At 46.8% G+C, this 24,476-nt stretch overlaps 2 protein-coding genes across 3 annotated transcripts; one reads left to right on the forward strand and one right to left on the reverse strand.

The window, feature by feature from the left end:
* Positions 1-1,522: 1,522 nt before the first annotated feature.
* On the forward strand, positions 1,523-12,793 carry SPATA2 (spermatogenesis associated 2). Of its 2 annotated transcripts, XM_082600588.1 has the most exons (4): positions 1,523-2,070; positions 2,260-2,388; positions 8,008-8,455; positions 9,419-12,793. In XM_082600588.1, exons 3-4 carry the CDS (start codon positions 8,120-8,122, stop codon positions 10,643-10,645), a joined length of 1,563 nt encoding a protein of 520 aa, XP_082456714.1. In that variant the 5' UTR covers positions 1,523-2,070; positions 2,260-2,388; positions 8,008-8,119; the 3' UTR covers positions 10,646-12,793. The 2 variants fall into 2 exon arrangements, with proteins under 2 accessions (XP_082456714.1, XP_082456713.1); XM_082600587.1 differs by lacking the exon at positions 2,260-2,388.
* A 2,739-nt stretch (positions 12,794-15,532) lies between these two features.
* Positions 15,533-16,106, reverse strand: LOC309816691 (interferon lambda-1-like; the record flags this gene model as incomplete). Its single annotated transcript, XM_082644478.1, is given in 3 exon segments — positions 15,533-15,681; positions 15,684-15,920; positions 15,923-16,106. Coding segments are annotated over 3 exon segments (570 nt in total).
* Positions 16,107-24,476: the final 8,370 nt, after the last annotated feature.

A 24,476-nucleotide genomic window follows, 5' to 3' on the forward strand; every position in this document is an offset into this window, starting at 1 on the left:
TTAATATATATATATATATTATATTTTTTATATTTTATATATTTTATATATATATATATATATATATATACATATATATATATATTTTTTTGCAGTGCGTGGGCCTCTCACTGTTGTGGCCTCTCCTGTTGCGGAGCACAGGCTCCAGAAGCGCAGGCTCAGTGGCCATGGTTCACGGGCCCAGCCACTCCGCGGCATGTGGGATCTTCCCAGACTGGGGCACGAACCCATGTTCCCTGCATCGGCAGGCGGACTCTCAACCACTGCGCCACCAGGGAAGCCCTATATATATTTTTTATATATATTTATATATATTATATATATATATTATATATATATATAAATATATGCTTATATGCTTATATATATATATATAAGCATGTATATATATATATACTTATTTATAGTAAGAGCTGAGATAAAATATTGAAAGACAGTGTTATGGGGTGGGAAACCAGAGGAAGGTGGGTCTTTGCCTGGAGAAATCAGAGAAAGCTTCAGAAAGGATGTGAGGACTGAGCTGGGGCTGGAAGCCAAGAAAACAAGGAAGGGAAGAGGCGAAAGGAAGAACATTCAAACCCAGGGAACAGCATATAGAGGCATAGAGGCCAGAGGGGAAGAAGAGTATGGCAGGTACAGAGAGCCAAGACCATGTTGGAGAAAGAGAACTTGGCATGGAGTGGGCTCTGAGTCTTCAATAGTTGTCTGGGGTAAGTTAGAGAGATACAATGAGTGGTTCAATGGTAAATATGTTCAACAAAGTTTTGAGTATGTGCTAGGTACTTTGCAAGCACTAGGGATTCAGTGAGTGGTGAATCACAAAAGCAGAGTTCACGGTCAGTGTGGTGGGTGGGAGGCAAATCTATGAAGTGAAGTGACAAGCCACCAGAATTTATGCCAGTGTAGTTTACACTGCAGGTGTCTGGTGAGGTCACAAAGCAAGGAGGCAATATTTGGTTTGGTCTTCCCCAACCCTGGTTTCCATTCAAGGAAGTTGAGGGCTGAGAGAAGTCATTTCCTTTAATTTAACCAGATTTTATTTTATTATCTATCTATTTATTTATTTATTTATTTCTGGCCCCGCACAGGGCTTGCGGAATCTTAGTTCCCCCACCAGGGATTGAACCCTGGCCGACGGCAGTGAAAGCGCCGAGTCCTAACCACTAAACGGCCAGGGAATTCCCAACTTAACCAGATTTTAAAAACAAAGTGTATTTAGATTATTACTATAAGCCAACTACTGTAATAAGCTGTTTCCATACTCACTTCATTCTCACATGAATCTCAGGAGGCGGTATATTATTGCATTTTACGGGTGAAAAAGCTGAGGCTCAGAGAAGTTAAGTAACTAGCCTAAGGTCATGCAGCTGGTAAGTGGCAAAGGCAAAGCTGGAACCCTCACTAAACACAGCCTGTAACATCAACAGGCCTCTCAAGTCTGGATTCAGGCTCACGTGATACTGGGCACCTCACTTGCTCTTTTTAAGCCTCTGGTATTTCCACCTGTAAAATGGGGGTGAGGGATCCAATTGTCAGCTTCTGGTCAGGCGCAGTCGGGAGCTCAGCTCGCAGATCATCTCGACAAGGGGAGGAGAAGGCCGCGGGTCGCTCAGTCTGAGATCGCAGCTCCGAGCTACCATCTCCAGACTACAGAGCGGTTCCCATGACAACCCGGCCAGCCGCCATCCTGTGACCGAGGGCGTGCGTCACTTCCGGCCCGTTTATTTCCGGGTCCCAGTCCCAGCAGTGGCAGTGGGCCTTTAGGCCCCAAAGCGGGACTCCGCGGTCTCTCTGCTCACTCTTCTGCCTCCCGCTTCTTCCTCCGCCGCCGGCGAGCAACGGCTTCACCCCAGCCCAGGGCGTAGCCGCGGCCGGGCCTCCCTTTGGACCCGCCTCCGAGAGACGTCACTTCCTGGTTGAGTGTTTCCGGGTCGCCGCGGCCCCGGGCTACTGGTGTCTGTCCCCTGCAGCCGGCCGGAGCTGCGAGAGCCCAGCCGGGCCTGGCTCCGGCGGCGGCCGCGGCTCCTTCTTGCTCCCCTCGGCCGGGGCGTCCTCGGCGGCAGTGCCGGGGTGAGTGCGGGGCGGCCGCGGGCGGAAAAGACCTCTGGGGCTTTCCCCGGTGGAGTGGGGGGGCCCGGTTCGGCGGGGCTCTGCCGGCCCGGGAGCGGGGTCCCTTTGCGGCCTGCGGGGGCGACGGGCGGGCCCGTCTTTTCGGCGCTCCGGGGGCCCATTTAATTCTCAGGATCCCCACTCCCCTAGGGTGGCTCAGGGCAGCTCAGGAGGAACACCCCCTCTACAGCGACTAACACGGCAGGAGAACACCCCGATTCCACCGTGAGGCAGTTACCGCGCAGTGGTCCCCAGCTCACGCTCTGGCGGCATACTGGGGTTTGTACTCACTGTGTGACCTTGGGCAAGTCACTTCGTCTCTGAGCCTCAGTTGCCTGGTCAGTTAAATGGGGAGTGAACCTGCCTACTAGGGCCGTGGTGGGGATGAAGTGAGATGCATGCGAAGCACAGTCTCTGGCATACAGCAGGCGTCCAATAAATGATAGCTGCTGTTAATTCATTCACGGACCTGTGGGGAGGGCCCGAGTTTGGGACCAGGGTGTTTTTCACAACTGATGTCGCACTCAGAGGTTGTTGGAATTATCAAGCTGGGAATAGCAGTCGCCAGCTTCTGTCCCCTGCAGGAGGGGAACCTCCTTGCTTCAGAGTCCCTCTGCGAGTCGCAGCTGCCACTGGGGAAGCCCAATTTCAGCATCGCTGAGGTTATTTTCAGAGGTTTGGAAACCCTCTCTCTGAATCTCTCTGGAACTGGGTTGGGGTGTGGGTACCCTTTGGCGCTTCACAGCCAGTGGAAGGTTGCCTAGGATGTGTCTCAGAGGCCGCGGGCTGGGGATGAATGCAGAGAAGTGGGGTGCGGAGGTGGAGGGGGTTGTTCTGCGCTCCCCTTGCTGCTGTTTGGAGGCCAGGGAAACTCTGAGCCGCTTGAAGCTAGACCAGGGATACATAAACCTGTGGACTGGGGCGATGCCGGGCCCAAAATAGCTTCTGTCTGTGCAGGGAGGGGGCGCCTTCAAATGCTGCTTGGGGAATGTTTCTGCTTGAATGGGCCAGCTGAGGTAAAGCCAAGCTCATGCTTTGCCATCCAGAATCATTTCAATTCCGTTTAGTGAGGTTTTAAACAGATATAGCTTTCCTTTGAGATGTTTAAAAAACAGTAATTAAAAAGCCACCACCTCCCTGACTGCAATCTCTCTCTCTTCATTGCTTTGCTTTTCGAAGGGGGCCCAGATTATGGGTGCAGGAAGTGCTGACCAGGCCTGTTGGCTCTGGGCACCCGTCTGATTCTGTTAGGGACGTTCACGGTGCCATTTTTTTTTTCTTTCCGCCACACTGGCACGTCTTGGCGTTCCAATCCTTGGGTTGCTTGGAGAAATTAACGGCTTCTGTCACCGGGCTGTCTTGGTCTCCTGTAACCACGCTGTTTTTGCAGAGAGTGTGTTTTTTGTTGTTTTTGCAGAGTGCTAGGAATAAATTGCTGGCTCTATGCTCAGAAGAGACACCAGCTACAATGCAGCCTGTATTCTCAGGAATGAATTCAGGAGGGATGATGTCAGCTGCTCTACCACTGGCCCGGCTCTGGTCGCCTCTCCTCTTGGCCCTTGAGCTTACGTCATAAATAGATTTGTGGCTCTTCCAGCCCCATTCTATGTGAGAAGATGTGAATTTTGCTAATACAGGAATTTTTAGAACTCAACTCTGCTGGCCCTGCCATAGTGCGTTCTGACTTAGTTGAGCCCTTTCAAGAAGAGCTGTCCAGCAGCAGGACAGCTTTGCCTAAAAGCAGCACAGCTCAGAGCTTGAGTCAGGGTTTTGGCCTCAGACCTAGGTTCAGATCTCAGAGCCACTTCTTCCTAGCCTTGTGACTTAGGGCAAGCGGCTTGGCCCCTCTGAGCCTCAGTTTTTTTCTTTTTTTAACCCTGGGGTTGTCGTGTGGATTTCATTGATTTTCACGGAGCACTTAGCAAAGGGCCCTTAGATACTAATCCCTTGGTGAATGGTACTAACGGTAACAATAAATGAGTGAGATAAATGAGAAAAAGCACAGGCTGCAGGGCGGGTCAACCCAAGTTCAGATTCCAGCTCTGACCCATTCAAGCGGTGTTGGGCAGGTTGTTTAATGGCTGAGCCTTGGTTTTCTTCCTCGTAGACTTGTGAGGATTAAACTGGGTGATGCAGTTAAAGTGGAAAGCCCAATGCTTAGCACATAGTAGGACTTCAATAATTGTTAGTTTCATTCTCTCCTTGCCTTAATTATCTTTTACCATTCATTTTCTTTCACCTGTTTCCTCACCTACCTAGGTTGGTTCAAGATTTTTCTTAGATGGGTTTCCTATCCTTGACTTTGGGACTTTGAATACCAACTGGGCTATTTGGATCCCTTTTCCTTGTTTATCTGCCAGCCATAAACAAGGGTGTGGACTGTGGTGTGATTACAGAGCAGCAGATGCTGAGCTTGAGCGAGGCTGACTTTGTTTAAAAAAAAAAATCAGTCTCTATTGGCTGAAGGCTGACTTCCTTGGAGAAAAATCACAGCAGTGTTTTGGAGACTTGATGTCCTTCTGTTTAAATTGTTCTCAGGTGTACTAAAAAACCGTCCCTGGGGCCAGAGGCTGGATGAAAGCTTCTTTTGGATAAATAAAAAATGGTATATGTATATGGGTTTTTTTTAGCAAGGACAGTGATGTCTTCTCTCAGGTTGTAATACAATTTTATTTTTTAAGAGAACATACATACTTTGATACTGGGCAGTAAGCCCTTTCAAGTAGAATTCAGGGCAGAGCTTTATCTTCTCAACTTCTGTTCCCTGCTGTCCCCTACACATGCCACATTCCCCCCACTGCACCCAGCCTAGGGCCCGGCATAGGGTAGGTGCTGCATACTTGTTGAGCTCAGGAATCATGGGGTGGTGGGAGGTACACAGGTTTCAAGTCATAAGGCCAGTGGAATCTGGGATCCACCTTTTCCTAACACTGAGCTATAGAGAGCACGTCATGTCATGGAGCCTTGGTTTCTTCTCGCTCCCGCTAGTCTCCCAGAATTCTGGGGAGAGCTAAATGAGAAACTAAAGCATCATTTCGCCTGTTGTATCAAACACCTACTGTGTGCCAGGAGCTGTGTTAGGCATCATGGTGAACAAAACAGACACTGTCCTTGCCTTTGTGGAGCTTACTGGGTATTGGCGGGAGACAAAGAGAGGAAGCTAGTAAATGAATAAAGTTGGTAATTTCAAATGGGATTACCCCAGGGTAACGCAATAATGAGGGCCAGGGCAAGTGGGATTTACTGAGCTGAGGTTGTCAGGGAGAGCCTCGGAGAGATGACATTTGAGCTGAGACCTGAATGATGAGAGTGAGCCAGCGACAGGAGGAATCAAAGGAAGAACATGCAGAAGGAACAACATGTGCAGAGGTCCTGAGGTAGGGACTTCCCTGGTGGTGCAGTGGTTGAGAATCCACTTGCCAATGCAGGGGACACGGGTTCGAGCCCTGGTCTGGGAAGATCCCACATGCCGCAGAGCAACTAAGCCCGTGTGCCACAACTACTGAGCCTGCGCTCTAGAGCCCGCGAGCCACAACTTCTGAGCCCGTGTGCCACAACTACTGAAGCCCACGCGCCTAGAGCCCGAGCTCTGCAACAAGCGAAGCCACCGCGATGAGAAAACCGCACAACGCAATGAAGAGTAGCCCCCGCTCGCTGCAACTAGAGGAAGCTCACGCGCAGCAACGAAGACCCAACAACGAAGACCCAATGCAGCCAAAAATAAATGAATTAAAAAAAAAAAGGGTTACCTGGCCTTTAAAAAAAAAAAGGGTCTTGAGGTAGAAATGGGCTTGATGTGTTTGAGGAGCAGACAGAAGGGTCCTTGTGGGTGGACCTTAAGAGGGAAGGGAAAGACTGCTCTGAGGACCACAGAGACGTTGGTCAGGAGGTAAAATTTGATCCCACGTGGATTTGTTTGCCTTGTGTGCTCCTCAGGCCTATTTGTTCTATTTGTTCCTGAAGCCTTGGGCTTCCTTGGCAGGGCAGTGGGTGGGAGAAGGTGACCTCTCTGTGTCCCTAATTCTCCTGCATGTCTTACCCCTCACCCCACAGTTAAGACCCCTGGGTGTCTCCCCAAAACTGTGGAGAAGCCAGAGGAGTGGCTCATTGAGACATGGGTGATTTTATTGACTTCCTGATAGTTGCCAGGCTCGTAGGCCCTTAGAACTTCTGAGCTGAACTCAGATCTGCTAAAGGACTCCACAGGTCCGTCCCATCCCACTGCGGCTTCTTTTTGGTCCCTCATCATTTCCCACAGCCAGCAGGACCCCACCCTTCACTCAGGCAGCAGGTGTTTATGAAGCACGTAACCTGCTCTGGCACTGTGACCCTTACTGAGTCATTTGGTCGCAATCCCTGCACCCATGAGCTTGTGGTCAGGAAAGGTAGGACAGGCAAGTGTGAAAATGCATGTCCACCCCCCAGTCGGAGATTTTTGCATCACTCTGATCTTACAAGCATCCTTGTAGCACCTTTAGACACCAGAAATGTCTGCTTGTGTGTATCAAGGGCTTACTTTGAACTGGCATTCTGAAGAGCTTTCTGTACTGATTGCATATAATCCTTCCACCAACTTTGGACGGTAAGTGCTATTATTAACCCCCTTTTTCAGATGAGAAAACTGAGGCCCAGGTTGAGTAGTTAGCCCAAGTAACCTAGAAAAGCAGATCCAGGGTTCACACCCAGGCAGTCCAGCTTTGCAATCTGTTTGTAACCCCGATGCTGTGTTGCCTCACCTGGCCTGGCAGGTCCCTCCATGAATCCAGATTTGCTCCCAGCATCGTTACACCAAGAATACTGATGGATCTGTACATGTTCTACTAACAGGTGGCCAAGGAGACAGCAAGAGTGTATAAATCCTGTGTGTCCCAGCTCAGAATGTCCTTTCCTCTCCCAACAGCGGACTGTAAAAGTCGGATATGGAATTCCCTGGCGGTCCATGGTTAGGATTCCACGCTTCCACTGCAGGGGGCATGGGTTCGATCCCTGGTCTGGGAATTAAGATCCCACATGTGGCGCGGCCCAAAAAAACAGACAAACAAAAAAACCAAAGACGGATAAAGGCACTCTCCAGGACTCAGCAGCCAAAGGGGTCTTTTTTAAAAAAATTGCACATATGATCGTGTCCCTCTCCCCCTTGCTTTGAACTGTTCAAGGGCTTCACTTGGCTCTTTGAATAAAATGTACAGCTCTTTGAGACCTTGGGGTCAGGATCCTGCTTATGCCGGCAGCTTCATCTCCTGTGACTCCCCTCCTCTCTCTGCTTCAGCCACACTAGCCTTCTTTGTGTTCACATGCCAGGCTCCTTCCCGCCTCAGGAAAGCGGGGTGTGGTGGTTAAGGGGACGGGCTTGGGAGCCAGCCTGCCTGGGCTCTGATCTCAGCTCTGCTTCTCAATAGTCCTGTAACTTTGGGCAAGTTTCTTGCTGTCTCCATGTCTCAGTTTTCACATTTGTAAAGTGGGGATAACAACAGTGCCTGTCTCCTAGAGTTGTTTAAGAAGACGGAATGAGTTAGTCCATGTAAGCACCTGGCATGTAGTAAGTGCTGAGAGTGTTAGCTCAGGGCCTTCCTCCCTGCCGACGCCTCATCCTTTGGGTCTAACCGTCGCTTTCTCAGGGGCTTTTTAACCATCCCCCATCCCCTTGAAACCAGGTTAGGTGCCCCAATCATATTTTTCATTTGTGAGCTCAGCAAAGTCAAGGACCTTATCTGTCTTGTTTCCACGACAACATGGTGTACCTCTTCACTAAATGTGTTGAATGAGCAGAAAGGGCCAGGGGCTGGTGGTGCCCGGTGTAGCTCAGGACAGCTCTGTGTTTTGTTCGGCCTCAGCATCTATAGGCTGGGACGCGGACCATTTCAAGGAGTGACGTGCTGCTTATTCTTCCTCTTGCAGAACACTCTGCTGGTCCAGGCAGGCGACATGCCAGTGCTTTTAGCGATGTCCCTGCCTCTGACTCAGAAGCCATGGAGGAGATAAGGTAGCCCCCGTCCCTGGATCGGATCGGATGGGGAAGCCCAGTTCAATGGATGCAAAATACAAGGATGACTTATTTCGGAAGTACGTGCAGTTCCATGAAGGCAAAGTGGACCCCACCCCCAGCAAGCAGCGGCCTGGCAGTGATGAGTCCCTGCGGGTGGCAGCCTCGACCCTGCTCAGCCTGCACAAGGTGGATCCCTTTTATCGATTCCGGCTGATCCAGTTCTATGAGGTGGTGGAGAGCTCCCTGCGCTCCCTGAGCTCCTCCAGTCTGCGGGCTCTGCACTGTGCCTTCAGTGTGCTCGAAACGGTGGGTGTCAACCTTTTCCTCTACCCGTGGAAGAAGGAATTCAGAAGCATCAAGGTAAGGTCTGGGGACGGGCTCTCCACACTGGTCTCCCTTCTCCCTTTTCGCCCCTTCCAGTGCATCCGGAGAGGGTTTGTGCCCATCTAATCAACATCCTTCCTCTGCTCGCGGGGCCCCCCGGGTTCCCCACTGCCTTTGAGATAACAACCAGAACTGCCCCCGTGGCTGCCCACCTGGCCCCTCTGCCTGGTGTCATCTCTTAACGGGCTCCCCACCCCTGGCAGCTCACATCGGGAACTGAGGTTGGAAAGGTGGGCAGTACCCGGTCGTGCAGGGCCTTGGAGCCCAGGGCAGAGGGCTGGAGTTTATTCTAAGGGGGCTGGGGAAGCAGGCAGTGCCGGGATCAGGTTTACATTGGAAAAGAATCCTCCTGGTTGCTGTACGGGAGAGAGATTGTAGAGGGGCAGGAGTCGGCCGGGGAGGCCGTTAGGAGGCCTGCTGCAGGTGTCCGCGGAAGCGGAGGAAAGCAGAGAGCAGGGAGGAGGATGAACTCGAGACAGAATTCTGAATCGTTCCGAAGGCAGTGACGGCCCAGGAGAGTTTCCACCAAGTCAGGCTCAGCCTGACATACGCTTCAAACCTTTGCAGAAATGCCAGGAAGGAATATTCTCATTGCTCGTGGGTGTTGTGCCTCTAATCCGATCCCCTTTCTTCACCCATGTTTGCCCTGCTCTTCCTCAAGCAGAGCCACTGCACCCCATGTAGAAAGCTAGTGGCTTTGTTCCCTCCGCTGAAGAAAGGAGCGCTGTGTCACTTCCCTCAGACCCGTGCGCGGAGCTGTTGGGAAGCATTAGCCTCTGCCTTCCGCGGTGAGATGCTGCCGTGGAGATCACGCCCCCTTCCTCTCCCTGCGTGTTCCGGTTCAGGCTTGATGGGATGCGCTCTGCCGGAGGCACCGTTCGTTGTGTGCCTCAGAGAGAAAAACCCGCCTCTCTTTTTCTACCCGCTTCCTTCCCCTAGACCTACACGGGCCCCTTTGTTTATTACGTCAAGTCCACATTACTGGAAGAGGACATCCGAGCCATCCTGAATTACATGGGCTACGTGCCCGAGCTGGGGACTGCGTACAAGCTCAAAGAGCTGGTAGAGACCCTCCAAGTGAAGATGGTCTCCTTTGAACTCTTTCTGGCCAAGGTGGAGTGTGAACAGATGCTGGAAATCCACTCCCAAGTCAAGGACAAAGGCTACTCTGAGCTGGACGTGGTGAGCGAGCGCAAGAGCAGCGCGGAGGACGTGCGAGGCTGCTCAGATGCCCTACGGCGGCGGGCCGAGGGCCGGGAGCACCTGACAACCTCCATGGCCCGCGTGGTGCTCCAGAAGTCGGCCAGCGAGCGGGCAGCCAAGGACTACTACAAGCCCCGTGTGACCAAGCCCTCAAGGTCGGTGGACACCTATGACAATTACTGGGAGAGCCGGAAGCCGCCCCTGAAGACCTCGTTGAGCCTGCGGAAGGAGCCTGTGGCAGCAGACTTGGGGGACGACCTCAAGGACGAGATCATCCGCCCGTCGCCCTCGCTCCTGACCATGTCCAGCTCCCCCCACGGCAGCCCGGATGACCTGCCATCCTCCTCCCCCAACAATGGCCTTGGCTTGCTGCGTGGCACGTACTTCTCCGCTCAGGAGGATGTGGATCTGTACACAGACTCGGAGCCCAGGGCCACGTACCGGAGGCAGGATGCCCTGCGGCCAGATGTCTGGCTGGTCCGAAGTGACGCCCACCCCATCTACCACAAGCGCTCGCCCCCCGCCAAAGAGTCCGCCCTCTCCAAGTGCCAAAACTGCGGTCTGTCCTGCAGCTCCTCCCTCTGCCAGCGCTGCGACAGCCTGCTCGCCTGCTCCCCGGCCTCCAAGCCCGGCGGCTTCCCCAGCAAGGCCTCCGCCCACGACAGCCTGGCCCACGGGTCATCTCTGCGGGAGAAGTACGCAGGCCAGACGCAGGGCCTCGACCGGCCGCCGCACCTCCACTCGAAATCGAAGCCCTCCCCTGCAGCCACCTCCCGCTGTGGCTTCTGTGACCGCCCGGGGGCCGCCAACACCTGCACCCAGTGTTCGAAAGCCTCCTGTGACGCCTGCCTCAGCACCTACCATTACGACCCCTGCTGCAAAAAGAGTGAGCTGCACAAGTTCATGCCCAACAACCAGCTGAACTACAAGTCCGCCCCGTTCTCCCATCTCGTGTACAGATAGACTCGACCTTGCGCCTCCCTGCTACAAGGGCTACACCGCTGACCTTTCTGGTTTCATGGGGAAGAAATGTTAACGCGTTGATCTCAGAAGCAGAGGCCTGCGCTTGACCACGTGGTTGGGGGGTGTGGATCGTGTGTCCGGCTTCCCCACCTGGGAGTTCCCGTATCGACTCAGATATGTCAGCTGATGGCTGCTTTGCCACCTGGCAAGAGAGATGGGTGGCACTTGCATTCAGATTCATTTTTGCTAATCACTCCCTGGTCCGTTCTTTTGTTTTTGTCTCTCAAAGAGGATTTTTCTGTCTCTGGGACTCTTGCCATGCCGACTGCTCCCACGGCAAAGCCAACTTGGACTGGGAAGGACCCTCCAGGTCCCCTCCAAACGCCCACCTGGAGTGGTGAGCTAGAGGCCTGTTGGCTTGTGAAATGAGCCCTCCTGCCACACCGGGCCTCATCCACTGGCTCATCCCTCCACCACCCTTTCCCAAACACGAGGATCCCCGGCGGCAGCCCCCCAACCCAACTTCCCTGCCTCTCCACGTATCGAAGGTGACCCGAGTCCAGGATTCGCATAATGTCATCCTGTTGCCTTCACAGCTCAGTTCAGCCTTGGGGTTTGTGAAGTTGGCTCTAGCGCTCTGAAGGGTGGACCTTCCACACTGGGACTGACTTTTCCCCCCTTCCTGTTGTTTGCACATGCCTCTCTTACTCTACTGTAAATAGATATTTTGAGATTTATTTTTAAATAAATATTCAACTTGCTGTGCGTTTCAAAGTGGTTAAAACATTAACGATGTAGCTATTTATAAAAATGCCCCGGGTTCTTTAGTCTTCCAAGGGAGGGGCTCATGCCCTTCCATCTTGTATCCTCCACTCGCCACAGCCCGAGGGTAGAGTGGAGATTGTAGGGGCAGAGGAGGAACAGAGACGATGTCCCCTGAGTTGGTGGAGAGCCACTGTCTTCCCTACAATAAATTTCTAACACCTACCTCCAGTGTGCACTTAGGGGGGTTAGTCCGGGCCGAGAGGTCTGTGCGCCTGCAGACTGTGACAACCTAGTGACAATTCAGGAACCTCACCCTGTGGATCTCCAGCCTGGTCTTTGCCGCTTGCTGAGCGTGAACCTTGCACTCCAAACTTCTTGAGTCTCAATTCAGAAGGAAAATCGTTTGGGATTCCCACCACCCCTCTCTCTCAGTCCTCTTCTCTTCACCTGTTTCCAGGATTCCTCTGCAACATTTGTGACCTTTTTGCACTAAAAGTGGGCAGGAGCCGGCGTGCGCCCATCAGACAGATGTGTCCTGAGATTCTTAGCTGAGCCTCAGCGCTTCTAAACCCGAAGGCCTCTTAAACTCCTCATGTGAATTGCTGACCCCGGATTTCCTTTTGGGGTGCAGAGCAGGAGTGGGGCAAGAATTTGAAAATAAAACTGCTTCCTTGTGAACTAACAGTATACTTTAGCCATAAGTGTTTGTGATGTACAGAATGTTGTAGGAATTTACATGCAGTGGGTATTCTGATAGAAGGAGGTATTCAGCTCTTGAGCAAATTTAAATCTGGCTGAATCCTGAGGCCACTGTGAATTTGCTGATGTTCTTCCAACTTAGTTGTGTGATTTTAAGGTTTTCAAAATCTATGGCTCTTTTTCTATATATCTAGTAGATCACGTGTAGATATTCAATGTGTATATAAAGCTGAATTTCAACCAACTTTATTACTAAGACCCTCCCATTCTGGGGCATTCATCTCTGATGTTCTTCCTTTTCACGTTTCAGAAGTGTCTGTGCCTGTCCCAGTCCTGAGTTTTCTAGTTTTCCATTTCCAGACCGCTCTAGCACTACACTAACTCTTTTAACCAACCGTGATGCCACGTAACTTACACAGCAGACAAAAATAGGAATAACTAACTTGTCCTGGAAGAGAAAGGCCAGTGTGTGTATCATCACGGAAATACTGTGTTCGTGGACTGGAATAGGAAATGCTATGACCATGCTCCTCCTCGTTGTGTATCTTATTGTATGAGGTTGCTGTGACTGAGATAAATACACGCTAATTTAAAAAAGCAGATGTTTTGCATTTGATTTCTACCAAGAGTTGAAATGTTGAGAGATGATTTAAAAAAATAAATAAAGTGTCTTCCATTGTTAAATGAAGTGTTTGGGGTTTTATGTCCCTCCTCCCTGCTGCTTTGAAGTTTGGGTTGCTTGGGGTTTTTTGTTTTTTTTTTTTAAATTTAACTTCAAGAAAAATTTATTTATTTATTTATTTATTTATTTATGGCTGTGTTGGGTCTTCGTTGCTGTGCGTGGGCTTTCTTTAGTTGCGGTGAGTGAGGGCTACTCTTCGCTGCAGTGCGCAGGCTTCTTGTTGCGGTGGCTTTTTTTGTTGCAGAGCACGGGCTCTAGAGCGCAGGCTCAGTAGTTGTGGCACACGGGCCTAGCTGCTCCGTGGCGTGTGGGATCTTCCCGGACCAAGGCTTGAACCCGTGTCCCCTGCATTCTTAACCAGGCAGGTGGATTCTTAACCACAGCGCCACCAGGGAGGTCCGGTTGCTTGGTTTTTTTGGTGTTTTTTTTTTTGTTTGTTTTTGTTTTTTTTGCTCAAGCCATGTTTAGTTCTTTAGTGACAGGACTCACATTTTTTCCTCCATGAAACTGACAAATAATAACAGCCAGCATTTGAGTGCTTATACTGTGAGCCAGGCATTTTATACGCTGAGACTTTACGTTCGTCATCTCATATAATTGTCTCAATCCTCCTAGAAGATAACATAAATCCTGTTCTGATCCCCATCTAACCAGTGGGGAAACCAAGGTGTTCAGAGTTCAGCCATGTTTCCTAGGAGTGAGACTGCAGACTCCAGGAGAAGTGATTGTTGGTGGTGACTGACAGGAATTAAATAACATTGAAGGGCGTTGTGAAAAAAATTAATCCCGTTTAAAATTTTTTTGATCCGTTTAAATGCCCTAAGGAGGATCCTGGTCACTGTAATGCGAGTTTGTCTTTAACAAAGAGAAAGCAGGAGTCAGGCTGAGAACCTCTGGCAGAATCTTAGGTTTTCAGTTACCTTCTATTTAGGGCAGGCCATACTACTTTTCCAATGATTGGGGATTACTTTAAAAATCAATTTAAGGTGTTTTTAAAAATGAAACTAATATGACATAACATTGTAAATCAACTCTACTTCAATAAAAATAAATAATAAATAAATAATGAAGGTTGACTTAAAAGCAAAATGTATTGCAAAAATCTTAAGAGTGGTATAAGAGCAGCTGTGGTTTGGGACATCCTGTCTTTATGCACTGGTGGGGTGTCTGTGCCACCATGCTGACCACTCTGCAGGGTTGGACCCCACGAAGCCACTCGGCTGTCCGGGAAGAGACTGAACGGTTTTCTCCATCTCATTCACTGGCTGAGCAAATATCCAGGCCTTGGACCAGACCAAGGCCCAGGTGCTGGGTTTGGTTTTAGTGACAGCATAGGAAATGGCACTGCCATCCTGGCTACCAGGAACAGCAGCTTCCTAGAGATGAACACCCAGCCTGGGAGAGCAAAGGAAGCCAGACACTCACTCCTGTATCTAAAGCGGAGCAGAGACTCTGAGCAGATTGCTTAATTTGTAAATGGCAAGCATAGTTAAACATCCTCAGGCCCACCAGTTGTACAACATTAACGTTAGCCTTGCTGCCAGCTCTGTACCCCACACGACATTGCCAATTGGACCCCAATCTCTGCTCACCCTTTCTCCCTTGGTAATAGAAGCCTTGAATTTTAGACATCTAGCCATCCAGAATAAAGACTGCCTTTCCCAGCCTCTCCTGCAGCTGGGCATGGTCATACGGTTATGTCTGGTCCCTAGGATGGAAAGATACTGTGTGTGGCTTCTGAGACATGTCCTTCAAAGAAAGAAGCTTGTTCTTCCCACCCTGGCTGCTCTGGCTGGAATGGAGCAGCCATGTGAGACTCTTGAGGCAGAGGCCAAGTGAAGGGGGGTGCAGTGAGTAGCTGGAAGAGGCTGGGTCCCTGATGCTTAGGAAGCCACCATCATACCTGGCCTGCCCCACCTACCTTCAGAGTTTTATATGCGAGAAGTAAACTTCTATCTTGCTTAAACCACATTTTTTCCATTTTCTCATTTTAGAAACCTTTTTATTTACAAAAGAAGTGAGACTACTCTAATGATGCCTCATGTACATCGAACGCAGGACTTCAACAGTTTAACGGTTCACAACTTCTGGCCAATCTGACTTTTTTCTGTACCTGTCCATCCACTTCCCCCACTCCTAAGTTTCTTAGAAGCAAATTCCAGACATCTGTTTCACTTGTGAACATTTCAGTACCTGTATCTAAAAGACAAGGACTTTTAAAACAATACCATGATCACATCTAAATTTTTATAACAGTTTCTTAATTGTAACAAATATCCAGTCACTGTTCACAGGTGCAGTCTCTTATAAGTGCATACTTTTAAAACTGTGTGTTTGCGTTGGGGCCCAAATAAGGTCTCACGTTGTTGCAATGGATAGATCTTTAAATCACATTTATCCTAAAGGCTGTCCCTATAGAAGGACATTTTCCTCTTTCTCTTTTTTTCCCTTGAAATGTATTTGTTGAAGAAATCGGATTGTTTGTCCTTTAGTTTGCCAGAGTCTAAATTTTGCTGATTGCAGCCCCTGCTGTTGTTTATCATGTTCCTCTGTTCTCTCAACCTCCTGAAAATTGGCAGCTGGCTCTTCTTTTTTTTCCAGTTTCTTACTGTTTGTTTGAACATGTTGTACAAAGTAGAAAAATAAACATTTCTTCTGCAGCTCCATAAATAAAGGGTGAGAGGAAATAACTTAAGGCCTGGTTGGGGCTTAGTGCATAAGTAAGGTCTGGGTCCAGGTTTTCAGATATGCAGGTCTCCACTGGCAACAATTCTCAGGTCCCTTAGGAGGAGGCGGAAGAGGTTGAATGTGACAGAGGCCTCGAGACAGCCTTGGGACTCCTCCTCTGTGGCCTCCTGGAGCCGGCACAGCCAGTGGTGGAGGCGGCCCGGGGCTGGGATTCTGCTGTGGGCCGAGCCAGGATGCAAGCCTGAGGCTCGGAGTGGATGTGACGCAGCGTGTGCAACGGCTGGTCCAGGATGACCCCCGAGGATGAGTCTGCCACAGCACCCAGGACCTTCAGCGTCAGGTCTAACTCCGCCTCCAAGGCCACAGGGTGCTCCCACACCTGCGGCTGCCTCAGGTCCTGGGCCCTGGGGAAGCGGTGAGAGCTGCAGCTCCAGTTTTCAGCGAGAACGACTCTTCTAAGGCCTCCTTGGCTTTCTTGAAGCCCTCCAGCTCCCTTGGCAACAGAGATTGGAACCGGCCCATGTGGCAGCCCTTCCCGGTTGTGGTGGGCTTGGATGTGGGGACAGGGCCTGCTCTGGCCAAGTCCAGCATCACAGTCACCAACACCAGGACCCAAGCTGCAGCCATGGCTAAATCCCAACTGCTTGTTTGGCCCCATAGCTCTGCTTTTAGCCAGGTTCACTGGGCAATCCCAGCTGATGTGTGTAAAGTGAAAAGGCAAATGGAAATAGGAATCTCCACGTTGATGGCAAAGGCACCAGTGTGGGGGTCCAGTCGCCAAGCGAGGTGAGCCCGGACCTGTGCCAGGAAGGAAAGAGATAACTGAAATTCAGTCACAGGAGAGAACTTTGCTTCTGAGAAGTCCCTGTGCCTGGAGAATCTCCAGGTTAGGACTCCCGGGGGCAGCCTTTAGCTCGCTGACTTTGGGGAGCCTCCGAATGAGGCTGAGGCAGGTGGAGGGATGGGAAACTGGCTCGAGGACTCTCACAGTGGGGTAGGGACCTGGCGGGTGTGGGTGAGGCTGCCTGAGTGGCAGAGAAGGGGCACCCCTTGAATGTGCAGAAGTTTTAACGTTTGCTGTGGTCCCCTTTTCTACCTTTGCTTTCGTTACCTATGCTTTTGGTGTTACATCCAAGAAACTGATGCCAAATCCAATGTCATGAAACTTCTCTCTGTTTTCTTCTAGGAGCTTTTTAGTTTTAGGTCTTACGTTTGAACCTTTACTCTGTTTTCAGTTTTGTGTATGGTGTAAGGTAAGGGTCTAACTTCGTTCTTTTGCATTTGGATATCCAGTTTTCCCAGTACCATTTGAGGAGACTGTCCTTTCCCCATTGAGTGGTCTTGGCATCCTGTTGAAGATCTTTTGACTACGTACGTGAGGGTTTATCTCTGGCCTCTCTATTCTGTTCCATTGGACCATCATATGTCTATCTTTAAGCCAGTACCACACTATTTTGATTACTGTAGCTTTGTATGTAATGTGTGGGTTTTTAAAAATGTTTATTTATTTATTTATTTATTTTTGGCTGTGTCCGGTCTTCGTTTCTGTGCGAGGGCTTTCTCTGGTTGCGGCGAGCGGGGGCCACTCTTCATCGCGGTGCGCGGGCCTCTCACTGTCGCGGCCTCTCTTGTTGCAGAGCACAGGCTCCAGACGCGCAGGCTCAGTAGTTGTGGCTCATGGGCCTAGTTGCTCCGCGGCATGTGGGATCTTCCCAGACCAGGGCTCGAACCCGTGTCCCCTGCATTGGCAGGCAGATTCTCAACCACTGTGCCATCAGGCAAGCCCTGTATGTAATGTGTTTTGAAATCAGGAATTGTGAGGCCTCCAACGTCATTCTTCTTTTTCAAGATTGTTCTGGCTATTCGGGGTCCCTTGAGATCCCATATAAATTTTAGGATTTTTTTCCCATCTGTGCAAATATGCCATTGGGATTTTGATAGGGATTACATTGCATCAGTAGATTGCTTTGGGTAGTGTGGACATTTTAATGATGTTCAGTCTTCTAACTCATGAGTACAGGATGTCTTTCCATTAATTGGTCTCTCCTTTAATTTCTTTCAGCAATGTTTTGTAGTTTTTGGTATACACGTCCTTCACCTCCTTGCTTAAGTTTTACTCCTAAATATTTTATTCTTTTTGATGCTATTGTAAGTGGAACTGTTTTCGTAATTTTCTCTTCAGATTGTTCATTATTCATGTATAGAAATGCAACGGATTTTTGTGTATTGATTTTGTATCCTGCAACTTGGCTGAATTCATTTTTTAGTTCTAACAGGTGTGTGTATGTGTGTCATCTTTAGGGTTTTCTACATAAGATCATGTCATCTGAGAACAGATATAATTTCACTTCTTTCCAGTTTGGATGCTATTGATTGATTGATTGATTGATTGATGCTTAATTGCTCTGGCTAAGACTACCAGTACTATGTTTAATAGGAGAGGCAAGAGTGGGCATCATGGCCTCTTCTAAAGGAAAACATCAGTCTTTCATCACTGAGTATGAAGTTAGCTGTGGTGTATGTGTTTTCATATGTGGCTTTTATTATGTTGAGACAGTTTCCTTCTATTCCTAGTTTGTTGAGTGTTTTTATCATGAAAGTATGTTGAATTTTGTCAAATGCTTTTCATGCATTAATTGAGATGATCTTGTAGTCTTTGTTCTTCATTCCATTAATGTGCTTTTGAGGCTTGCTCAGATGTGGGTATGATTTTTTTTGTTGTTGTAAGAATACTTCATAGATGCTCTCTTCTTTCATCAGGAGGCACATGATGTTGAGTTCTCTCCCTTTGGGATATTAATAGCTGTTAAGGCTGTTACTCAGTACTTAGATCCATTATTTCATCAGAGCATGCAAAATGGAGATATTCCAATTCTAGTCTTCCTTGTTTGGCAACTGGAATACTTCTATAAAAAGAAACTTTTCTGTGGTGGTGTGACTCTATACCTGGGACAAAACTGCATGGAACTAAACACACACACACACACACACACACACACAGGACAGCACGGAAAACTGGTGTAATCTGAACAAGGTCTATGGATTGTACCAATGTCAGTTTCCTGGTTGTGATACTGCTTTATAGTTGTGCAAGATGTTACCCCTGGGAGAAACATGGGCACATGGGACCTTTCTGTACTATTTTTGCAACTTCCTATAAATCTATGAATTAAAAAAAAAGTTAAAGACAAAGAAACTTCCCTCATCTACTATTTGACTACCAGTGATATAGTTTAAGAAAAGCAGGATAGGGACTTCCCTGGTGGTCCAGTGGTGAAGACTCTGTGCTTCCACGGCAGGGGGCACAGGTCCAATCCCTGATCGGGGAACTAAGATCCCGCATGCCGCACGTCCAAAAAAAAGGTGGGGGGATAGATGCTTACTTCTTTGCATTTATGTATGTATGTATGTATGTATGTATGTATGTATTTATTTATTTATTTATTTATGGCTGTGTTGGGTCTTTGCTGCTGCGCGCGCGGGCTTTCTCTAGTTGCGGTGAGCAGGGGCTACTCTTCGTTGCAGTGCGTGGGCTTCTCATTGCGGTGGCTTCTCTTGTTGTGGAGCACGGGCTCTAGGCACATGGGCTCAGTAGTTGTGACTCGCGGGCTCTAGAGCGCAGGCTCAGTAGTTGTGGTGCATGGGCTTATTTGCTCTGCAGCATGTTGGATCTTCCCGGACCAGGGCTTGAACCCATGTCCCCTGCGTTGGCAGGCGCATTCTTAACCACTGTGCCACCAGGGAAGCCCTCTTTGCCTTTATTTTTACTTAGAATAATGAATTGATGCCTTAGAATTCCCCAGCAGTGACTGATTTTTTAAAAGTATATTATTATGAACTCATTGATTTCCGTATATTTTAAGTATTTCAATCCATTACATTATTACTGTTATTGATGCTCAAATTCCCGTCTTTGTTCAGTCAGAACCTCTTCAAGCTGGCTCCTGAGTCCTGACTTGACCCTGAAACTTCTGATTGCTTCCTCTCTGTTTGGTATGACAAGGGGCTCCATGTTCATCTTTGTACATTTCCTGCCCAACTCCTGGACTCAGATGTTTCTCCAAAGAGCCCTGGGTCCTTTTGCTGTGAAATGACATTTGGATACCAAAGTCCGAGAGCTAAGGGTGCTCACTGCCACTGGGTTGGTCACTGTTTCCAGGTCTTTTCAGTGAGCAGAGCTAGCAATAGGTTTATATCTCTAAGAACACAGACTACGTTGTAAGTTCATACTTAAACTTAAATTAAAATTCAGGACCACAGGATTTTTGCTCAACCTCATTTCTCTCTTATTCCCATGCTGAGGATCCTGGTTCTCAAGGGGTCCAGGGAAGCCACTACTAGTTCTGATTTTGTCGCCATAGCTAGACCTGATCCTGAAAGGAGGGAGTCACCTGGGACAACCCTTGGAGAGCATCTCAGTTACTCACCACAGAGCGGGGAGAAGGATTAAGGCTCAGAGAGCATGAGGAGCCTTTGCAAGTTTGCACATATGATTAACTCCTGGTTGCCCATGGCTCTGTTAGGAAATGAAACATCAGGGATACAAGTGAAGCTAGGGTAGGTGTCACGTGGTTCAAATGCAGTTCCTCACCTTCCTTCCCCTACCCCAGAGGAGCCCTGGATCCTGGGGTTGACTTTTCCAGCCTTTCTTCACACTCTGCTACACTTGGCTGCATCCCTAAGCACTACTGTTTCACAACATCATTTTGCCTGGTTTTATATGTATTTATTCATCTGCGGCTTTCTTTCTCCCCTCCTTTCAGTATTTTGAGATTTATCCATGTTGATATGTTATTCTAGTTTCATTCATTCATCCATCCATCCGTTCTTGCTGCTGTATACTATTCCTTACATTACCGCACCACTGTTTATCCATTCTCCTAGGGGGAAACAGCTCGTTTCCAATAATTTGCTATTACAAATATTCTTGTAGGGGTCTCCTGAGTATGCAGGACTATGTAAGAATTTCTATAGGGCAGCGTGGGCAAACTTTTTCTGTAAATGGTGATAGTGAATATTTTTGGCTTTGGGAGACAAGAGGCAAAATATATATATATATATTTATTTATTATATATTTATATATTATATAGATAATATAGAACAAAGAAAACAAACTTCCACACATTTTTTATTAAAACATTCAAAACTTTATTTATGGACATTAAACTTTGAATTTCATATAATTTTCACGTCATGAAATACTGTTCTTTTGACTTTTTTTTTCAACCATTTGAACACATTAAAATCCCAGGCTCGCTGGTGGTACAGAACAGGAGACAGGCTGGGCTTGGGCCTCAGGCAGTAGTTTGCCTCTCCTTGCTCTCTAGGGCTTAAACCGAGGAGAGGACTCGCTGGATTGAAGGGTCCCAGGCATCTTTAACTTTACTAGGCACTGCCAGGTGCTCTTCAAAGTGATTCTATCAATTTAGACCCTCACCAGAGCATGATGAGACTTCCTATTTCCCTAGCGCTCTTTTTTTTCTTCACTTTTTAAAAATCTTTTTAAAATTTATTTTTAAGTTCTTAAAAATTTTATTGAAATATAGTTGATTTACAATGTTGTGTTGTCTGAGGTGTCCAGCAAAGTGATTCAGTTGTACATACATATATATATATATGTATATATATTTTAGATTCTTTTCCATTATAGGTATACTGAAGATATTGAGTATAGTTCTGTGTGCTATACAGTAGGTTTTTGTTGGTTATGTGTTTTATATATAGTAGCATGTATATTTTACTCCCAGACTCCTAATTTATCACCCCCTTTCCCCTTTTTGGTAACCATAAGTTTGTTTTCTATGTCTGTGAGTCTATTTGTTTTGTAAATAAGTTCATTTGTATCATCCCTAGCCCTCTTGAAATCACATCAGATCTCTCCATTTAATGCATTGCTCCTCTAGTTCTGGTTTCATTTATAATCATATTTTGAAAAGTGAAGATAGCACACTGTATGTTCCTTATTATTGAATGAAAGTTCTTTTTTAAAAAATTTTATTTACTTTTTATACAGCAGGTTCTTATTAGTTATCCATTTTACACATATTAGTGTATATATGTCAATCCCAATCTCCCAATTCATCCCACCACCACCAACCCCCTGCCACTTTTCCCCCTTGGTGTCCATACGTTTGTTCTCTACATCTGTGTCTCTATTTCTGCCTTGCAAACCGGTTCGTCTGTACCATTTTTCTGGATTCCACATATCTGTGTTAATATATGATGTTTGTTTTTCTCTTTCTGACTTACTTCACTCCATATGACAGTCTCTAGATCCATCCACGTCTCTACAAATGACCCAGTTTCGTTCCTTTTTATGGCTAATATTCCATTGTATATATGTACCACATCTTCTTTATCCATTCATCTGTCGATGGGCATTTAGGTTGCTTCCATGACCTGGCTATTGTAAATAGTGCTGCAGTGAACATTGGGGTGCATGTGTCTTTTTGAATTATGGCTTTCTCTCGGTATATACCCAGTAGTGGGATTGCTGGGTCATATGGTAATTCTATTTTTAGTTTTTTAAGGAACCTCCATACTGTTCTCCATAGTGGCTGTATCAATTTACATTCCCACTAACAGTGCAAGAGGGTTCCCTTTTCTCCACACCCTATCCAGCATCTGTTGTTTGTAGATTTTCTGATGATGCCCATTATAACAGGTGTGAGGTGATACCTCATTGTAGTTTTCATTTGTATTTCTCTAATAATTAGTGATGTTGAGCAGCTTTTCACGTGCTCCTTGGCCATCTGTATGTCTTCTGTGGAGAAGTGTCTATTTAGGTCTTCTGCCCACTTTTTGATTGGGTTGTTTGTTTTTCTAATATTGAGCTGCATGAGCTGTTTATATATTTTGGAGATTAATCCTTTGCCATTGATTCATTTGCAAATATTTTCTCCCATTCTGAGGGTTGCCTTTTCATCTTGTTTGTAGTTTCCTTTGCTGTGCAAAAGCTTTGAAGTTTCATTGGGTCCCATTTGTTTATTTTTGTTTTTATTTCCATTACTCTAGGATCAAAAAAGATCTTGCTGTGATTTATGTCAAAGAGTGTTCTTCCTATGTTTTCCTCTAAGAGTTTTATAGTGTCTGGTCTTACATTTAGGTCTTTAATCCATTTTGAGTTTATTTTTGTGTGTGGTGTTAGGGTGTTTCATTCTTTTACATGTAGCTGTCCAGTTTTCCAGTACCACTTACTGAAGAGACTTGTCTTTTCTCTATTGTATATCCTTGCCTCCTTTGTCATAGATTAGTTGACCATAGGTGTGTGGGTTTATCTCTGGGCTTTCTATCCTGTTCCATTGATCTATATTTCTGTTTCTGTGCCAGTACCATATTGTCTTGATTACTGTAGCTTTGTAGTATAGTCTGAAGTCAGGGAGTCTGATTCCTCCAGCTCCATTTTTTCCCCTAAGATCGCTTTGGCTATTCGGGGTCTTTTGTGTCTCCATACAAATTTTAAGATTTTTTTGTTCTAGTTCTGTAAAAAATGCCACTGGTAATTTGATAGGGATTGCATTGAATCTGTAGATTGCTTTGGGTAGTATAGTCATTTTCACAATATTGATTCTTCCAATCCAACAACATGGTGTATCTCTCCATCTGTTTGTGTCATCTTTGATTTCTTTCATCAGTGTCTTATAGTTTTCTGAGTACAGGTCTTTTACCTCCTTAGGTAGGTTTATTTCTAGGTATTTTATTCTTTTTGTTGCAATGGTGAATGGAATTGTTCTCTTAATTTCTCTTTCTGCTCTTTCGTTGTTAATGTATAGGAATGCAAGAGATTTCTGTGCATTAATTTTGTATCCTGCAACTTTACCAAATTCATTGGTTAGCTCTAGTAGTTTTCTGGTGGCATCTTTAGGATTCTCTATGTATAGTATCATGTCATCTGCAAACAGTGACAGTTTTACTTCTTTTCTAATTTGTATTCCTTTTATTTTTCTTCTCTGATTGCCATGGCTAGGACTTTCAAAACTATGTTGAATAATAGTGGAGAGAGTGGACATCCTTGTCTTGTTCCTCATCTTAGAGGAAATGGTTTGTTTTTCACCACTGAGAATGATGTTTGCTGTGGGTTTGTCATATATGGCCTTTATTATGTTGAGGTAGTTTCCCTGTATGCCCACTTCCTGGAGAGCTTTTATCATAAATGGGTGTTGAATTTTGTTAAAAGCTTTTTCTGCATCTATTGAGATGATCATATGGTTTTTATTCTTCAATTTGTTAATGTGGTGTATCACATTGATTGATTTGCGTACACTGAAGAATACTTGCATCCCTGGGATAAATCCCACTTGATCATGGTGTATGATCTTTTTAATGTGTTGTTGGATTCTGTTTGCTAGTATTTTGTTCAGGATTTTTCATCTATATTCATCAGTGATATTGGTCTGTAATTTTCTTTTTTTGTAGTATCTCTGTCTGGTTTTGGTATCAGGATGATGGTGGCCTCGTAGAATGAGTTTGGGAGTGTTCCTTCCTCTGCAATTTTTTGGAAGAGTTTGAGAAGGATGGGTGTTAGCTCTTCTCTAAATGTTTGATAGAATTCACCTGTGAAGCCATCTGGTCCTGGACTTTTGTTTGTTGGAAGATTTTTAATCACAGTTTCAATTTCATTACTTGTGATTGGTCTGTTCATATTTTCTGTTTCTTCCTGGTTCAGTCTTGGAAGGTTATACCTTCCTAAGAATTTGTCCATTTCTTCCAGGTTGTCCATTTAATTGGCATAGAGTTGCTTGTAGTAGTCTCTTAGGATGCTTTGTATTTCTGTGGTGTCCGTTGTAACTTCTCCTTTTTCATTTCTAATTTTATTGATTTGAGTCCGCTCCCTCTTTTTCTTGATGAGTCTGGCTCAAGGTTTATCAATTTGTTTATCTTCTCAAAGAACCAGCTTTTAGTTTTATTGATCTTTGCTATTGTTTTCTTTGTTTCTATTTCATTTATTTCTGCTCTGATCTTTATGATTTCTTTCCTTCTACTAACTTTGGGTTTTG

The sequence above is a fragment of the Mesoplodon mirus genome (assembly GCF_964341445.2).
Source record: "Mesoplodon mirus genome assembly, chromosome: 15".
Taxonomy (NCBI): domain Eukaryota; kingdom Metazoa; phylum Chordata; class Mammalia; order Artiodactyla; family Ziphiidae; genus Mesoplodon; species Mesoplodon mirus.